The sequence below is a fragment of the Capra hircus genome, chromosome 21 (assembly GCF_001704415.2).
Source record: "Capra hircus breed San Clemente chromosome 21, ASM170441v1, whole genome shotgun sequence".
NCBI lineage: Eukaryota > Metazoa > Chordata > Mammalia > Artiodactyla > Bovidae > Capra > Capra hircus.
The window spans coordinates 19,287,497-19,293,705 of record NC_030828.1 but is presented as its reverse complement, the minus strand read 5'-3'; the positions used below and the strand labels follow the sequence as shown (position 1 = coordinate 19,293,705).

Genomic DNA, 6,209 nt, shown 5'->3' with positions numbered 1-6,209 from the left:
GCAGGTATTTCTGCCCTTAGGGAAGATTAGTTAACACATAACGTGGATGCACAATCCACACTAGAGGTGAGGGAGGAGGCCAAACAGGCAGAGAATAAATTTATATTTTTCTTGTCTTCCTAAAAATATGGAAATTACTACATTACTTCTTAATATTGTTCTGCCATGGGAACCACCTCCTGGGAGCCCTCCCCACCTATGCAACCTGCCCCTGGGTGAGGATCACACACTTTATCCCAGACCAGGAGTGCGGGGCAGCAGAGGGGGTCCTTCCCCTCCCCTCCCCCACAGCTCTGCTGGCCTGGCCCCTCTGGCTCTGGTGACGTCAGGATGTTGGGCTCTGAGCCTTTGTGGCTGTGAGCACACACACACACACACACCCCACACACACACCACACACGCACACACACACACACTCAGCATGTACAAAGACACACATACACACACAACACACACATACACACACACACTCAGCATGTCACACACACACACAACACACACATACACACATACACACACACACACACTCAGCATGTACAAAGACACACACACACACACACCTTTAAAAGGAGGCACCCGGGAGCTGGCAAGGCCCCTTTAAGAGCTAGGGGGCCAGATGCTGGGCATTATGGTGGGCCCCACCTCTTCTTTCCTAACACTGGGTCATTCTCTAGGATTTGGCCGGGGTGGTAAATGGTGGGCTGGAGGGGTGGGGACAGGGGAATAGAGACTCAGGGAGGGTTTCCTTGAGAGGGTGGTTTGCTTGCATGAGGAGGAAGTCTGCTTGGCATCTTTGAGCTCCAGGCAAATTTGGGGTAGTTAGGATCTGTGGATTTCATATGTTTTCTTACTTTTATCTTTTGTGTGTGCTGGTTGCATCCAACTCTTTGCGACCCCAGGGACTGTAGCCTACCATGCCCCTCTGTCCATGAAATTCTCCAGGCAAGAATACTGGAGAAGGTTGCTGTTCCCTTCTCCAAGGGATCTGCCTGACCCAGGGATCGAACCTGGGGCTCCTGCATTGCAGGAAGATTCTTTACTCTCTGAGTTAAAGGTTTAAAAGCTAACATTATAGACGTGGTACAGGGGATACCACCTCTGGACCACACTTCTCTCAGTGATTGACTCCAGGGGCTGATGGGTACCAGGAGCTCCAAGAATTTTTAAAAATGATGCACATTTACATGGATCTCATTATTCTTGAGTCACAAAGAAACAAGACGCAGCACCAGAAAGCAGCTGGCACATGGAAGCACACGTGTGTGCTGCACACATTCAACAAACGCAGTTCCCTTGACTGGCAGCAGCAATCGCCACCCCGTTCAAACCATGCCAGAAAAAGTAAGATGAAAAGAACCGTCTCCCTAAGATTAGGGCCACCCAGTAACGTGTGCCCTTCTAACCAGAAAAGAAATCCAACTAACATCAGCTTTAAGGCTGCAGTGGCCATGCTCTTCTCCCGGCAGAGGCAGGGCCTGCTGTTTTGATCACTGAGGCAGGAAGGCCACATCGCTTCTCCTCACAAACACTGCAGACAGGTGTCTTCAAGACCCTGGGTTTCTCTGCCAGCTCCTACTTTGATTCCTCAGAGAGTAGTTGGGATGGAAGGGTATCTACCCCTGGCTTCCTCTAAGATGCCCTCGAGGCAGTGGGTGTTCAGTGAGCCTGCAAAAATTCTGGAGCCAATCTCAGGTGGGGCTGGAACACCTGGAGCACCATGTGGGGCCCAGGGACCCAGGGTCTCTGCTTTAATCCTCTTGCTGCTGGAAATTATGGACCTCTAGAGATTTATTTTTTAACTTAAAGGAAAGGTGGAGTGGACACCTCCCTCCACTGGGAGAAAGAGGGTCCAATCCCTATCTACCCTGCTCCCCAACCTCACTGTCTCATACTCACCCACATCAACTAAGGCATTGCCAGGAGACAGACATGCTTTGCAATGAGGCCCCTCCAGAGGCCCAGGGTGTGAACAGCTGCACAGAGGGCTGTGTGCTGTGGAGTCAGCACCTTAGGAGGCAGGAGCGGGTGGTGGGCAGAGAAGGAAGGAGTCTCAGGTCCTGATGGATCAGAAGAAGGAAAATGGGGAGAGGTGGTCAGGACACAGGAGATGAGAAAATTAAGAAAGATCAGAAAAGGGACAAAGAGTAGAAAATATAGGAAAGATGGAACAGTAAGTTCAGTGTAGTTCAGTCCAGTTGCTCAGTCATGTCCAACTCTTTGTGACCTCATGGACTGCAGCATGCCAGGCCTTCCTGTCCATCATCAACTCCCAGAGTTTACCCAAACTCATGTCCATTGAATCGGTGATGCCATCCAACTATCTCATCCTCTGTCGTCCCCTTCTCCTCCTGCCTTCAATCTTTCCCAACATCAGGGTCTTTTCAAATGGGTCAGCTCTTCGCATCAGGTGGCCAAAGTATTGGAGTTTCAGCTTCAACATTAGTCCTTCCAATGCACACTTGGAACTGATCTCCTTTAGGATAGACTGGTTGGATCTCCTTGCAGTCCAAGGGACTCTCAAGAGTCTTCTCCAACACCACAGTTCAAAAGCATCAATTCTTCGGTGCTCAGCTTTCTTTATAGTCCAGCTCTCACATCCATACATGACTACCGGAAAAACCATAGCCTTGACTAGATGGACCTTTGTTGGCAAAGTAATGTATCTGCTTTTTAATATGCTGTCTAGGTTGGTTATAACTTTCCTTCCAAGGAGTAAGCGTCTTTTAATTTCAAGAGAAAGGGGCAGAAGAGAATGTGGGCAACCATACAAAACAGGAAGGAGTCAGAGCAGAGGGAGGGAAGGGAACAGAAAAGAGAGCGAGATGAGAGGGGAAGGGTGTGAGGAGGGAGAGAGGGAGCCAGGAAGAGGACGTCAGAGAAGGCAGAGCTCAGTAATGAAATTTCTGTTAAGGAGAGGAATGGAGACGCGTGGGCAGAGCGTTACCCTACAAAAACCAAGGCCATGTATGCGCTGTCAGCCACATAAGCTAGCAAGTTCATGGCCGTCAGGATGGCCACAGCCAGTCGTTGGTCCCAGACACACAGTGTGGGGGAAAGGTCACTGCTGCAAGTCATATCGTTGGACCTTAGAGGCTGGCCCCCAAAATTCTCATCAAACTGGTAGAGTGGCCAGAGGACCACCGTGGTGGTGTAGAGGAGGATGGAGAGCACTGTCTGCCCCACCAGGAAACCAGGGTAAGGAATGGACAGCCTTCTGTCGTTATCGCAGTCACAACCATTGATAAAGAAATTCACGGCCCCCAGGATGAAACAGATGGAGTACACGACCACACACCAAATCAGGGCTGGCTGGTGCCGGTACAAGTCAATGTTAGTGATGAAGCCGAAGATGACACAGGCCACGACGTTCTCCAGCCTCCTGATCATGCCTTGAAAGGTGGACACGAAGCAGTATATATTGCCAGGCTGGGCACACACCCAGGCCACTTCCAAGGCATAAAACACAGAAGCCATGGCTGAGAAGGCAGTGGCGGTGATGGCGTGGTTTTGGGCAGGACCCTGAGGCAAGTACTGGATGTAGGTGATGCCGAAGATGATGGAGGCTGAGAGGCAGGCGAAGGTAAAGTAAAAGGCGTAGGCTTGGAGAAAACCATCCCAATAGTGGGGCAAGCGGGACCGGAATACACATAACTCAGTTAGGAGGATGAGGAGGGATGCAGAGAAGCAGAAGCACCAGACGAAGAAGCACCAGTTACCTATGCCCTCCCGCAGGCCGTCCTCGACGGCCACCAGCGAGAAGGGCACGCAGGTGGAGAGCAGCTGCCCCAGGCGGAGGAAATAGCCCACGATGGTCACAGAGTCCAGGGCTGAGAACAAGCTCATGGTGCTGTGGTGGTGGTGCAAGTCTATGTCACCGATATGGCTGTGGTCCTCACTGAGGGAGAAAGGTCCAGCTCTGGAGGCGGATTAAGTCAGACGCCTGGAAAAGGCTCAGGGGGCCTGTGATGACTGAGGCTCAGGATATGTGACTCAGACCCCTGATAACAGCACAGCTGCTCTGCAGTTTTTTCTCCGCACCCATCACCCTCGGCCTTATCAGACTTGTCTTATCCCGAAGCTCCCAGCTGGGTTGAGTCTGGCCTCAAATTATGAACATTTTGGATCGTCCTGTGCTATGTGCTGTTATCTACAGAGACACATGATAGTGTGGTCTCTATCTACACCCCCAAACCTTTAAGTCTTTGAAACTGGAAAAGAAATTAAAAGAAAAACCTTGTTTTGTAAACAGTTTGACCTGAACAGACATGAGACCATTTGTGGTCTACATTTATTTCAATTAGTGTAAATGTTTCAAGAGTTCAGTTGTAGAAATACTAAGATGTTTGATTAAAAGGTGCTTCCAGGCCCCACTGGGTATTATGGCATGTAGGGAGATGCACCAGGTTATGTGATTAAAGCTAAAAAATATTGAGTCCTGGAGTAGATCTGACCTGGGGATTTCAGAAAAGGGATTATGTATAGTACTGCTCACTCCATTGTCCGTATGAGAAGACTGACTCTTGGGGAATCCAGTGCTTTCCTTAAGGTGGCATGGCTAGGAACTGGGAATCCCAGATTAAGTATCAACTGTGGGTTTCAGCAGTTTGCTCTACAGCCCACTTGTCAGCCACAGGGGCCCTGTGGGTGGGAGTTTTGGGACCCAGGACCCGCCTTCAGGCCACGGCCTCCTTCCATAGCATCTGAAGACACACGTGTCCTAGCCTCTCCTCCCTGTGGCATCTCTAGAAAGAGCTGCCATCTGAGGGGACACAGCCCCACCCGGAGGAGGGCAGCCTCAGGGGTGAACAGGCAGGAGCCATGGGGTGAGAGCAAGGCCGTGGGGACAGGATGACATGGGAAGTAGGGACTGCTTTGAATCCTTTGCCCAACTTTTCCTTAACATGTGACTCTTCCCCGTTGGGGAAGGGAGACCCCAACCCAGCATGACTCACGGTGGGATGTCACAGGGGAACCTCAGAATAATTAGCATAATGTTTGGCTCTTAAGCTCCAAATCTGCCATCTAGGTGTGGGTCAGGAAAGATCTAGGAGTAGTCTTACCTGAGTGAGGATTTTCCTGGCCTGGGAGACTGGTTAGCAGCTTCCAAGCTGGGAAGAAGGGATTGGAAATGAACAAGGATGCTGTTCATTCCCCATGGAGGAGGGGCCTGGACTGGAACTGAGATAGGAGAACAGGGGCCTGGAGGGGTTTCAGGGCTGTGACAGGGACACGTGGCCAGAGTGGCAGGGACTCTGGAGACCATGGAATTGCCCAGGTCACCTGCCCAAGACAGTCCTGCCAGCCAGGGCTGCAGTCCAGCTCACACAGGGGCTCCTCCAGGGTCCAGTGTGTGGGGAGTGAGGCCCCTCCCAGCCCACTCCCTCCTCAGGGACAGCTGCCCTGTTTCCAAAGGACTATTTGCTGAGAGGCCCATAGGGTGGGAGTGCCAGCATCCTGAGCCCCAGCCAACTTCCTGCCATCAGGGGCCTTGTCACCTTTGCTGATAATAAACCTTGGGACAAGCTGAGGCTGAAAGAAACACAGAGCAAACCTGAGAATCTCCCTGGACTCACAAAGCTCCTTGAGCCCTAACTGGCAGTGGAGCCCTGGAGCCTGCGGGCCTCCCAATGGGCACTGCCGGGGTGGGGAAGGGGTACTGGGGTAAGGGAGGCTCGGGAGGTTATGTTTACTGTACCCCAGTTTTTTTCTCACTAACCTCCAGGAACTCATCCTTAAATTTCAGCTAAGACTAAATGACAACTTTGGATTCATTTAATGGCACAGAGGGAGAGCTGGACGGGGAAAGGAGAGGCATGAGGGTTCCTGCTGTGTGACCCGGGGTAAGGCCTGTGCCCTCTCTGGGCCTCAGTTCCCCTACCTGGAAAGTAGCAGGTTTCTCTGAGTCTCCCAGCAGCCCCTCCTCCACTCTAATCTGTGAGCCTGGACATGGTGCCCCCATCAGAGCATAGTCTGGATGTGGCTGAGCCCTGCCTGCCCAGCAGCCAGGCATGCGGGGTGGAAGACAGTGAGCTGGGAAGGTCAAGACCAGGACAGAGGAAGGAGGAGGAAGTGTCAGAAGGGCAGAGAAGGTGGAGGGGAGATGAACACTCAAAGTGACAAGGAGGCTGTGGGGCCTGGAGAGGATGCTTCATAGATGGATGACCTTGGGCAAGCTTATTCATCAGAGCCTCAGTTTCCCCATCTGTGCA

At 51.7% G+C, this 6,209-nt stretch overlaps 1 protein-coding gene across 1 annotated transcript; it reads right to left on the bottom strand.

Annotated features, from left to right (window-relative positions):
• LOC102180540 (myeloid-associated differentiation marker-like) lies at nucleotides 2,941-3,843 on the bottom strand. Its single transcript, XM_005695021.3, has one exon. It carries the CDS (start codon nucleotides 3,841-3,843, stop codon nucleotides 2,941-2,943), a length of 903 nt encoding a protein of 300 aa, XP_005695078.2.

What these genes read in the sequence shown, in the direction of transcription:
- LOC102180540 (XM_005695021.3), bottom strand. Translation starts at nt 3,843, where the DNA reads ATGAGCTTGTTCTCAGCCCTGGACTCTGTGACCATCGTGGGCTATTTC.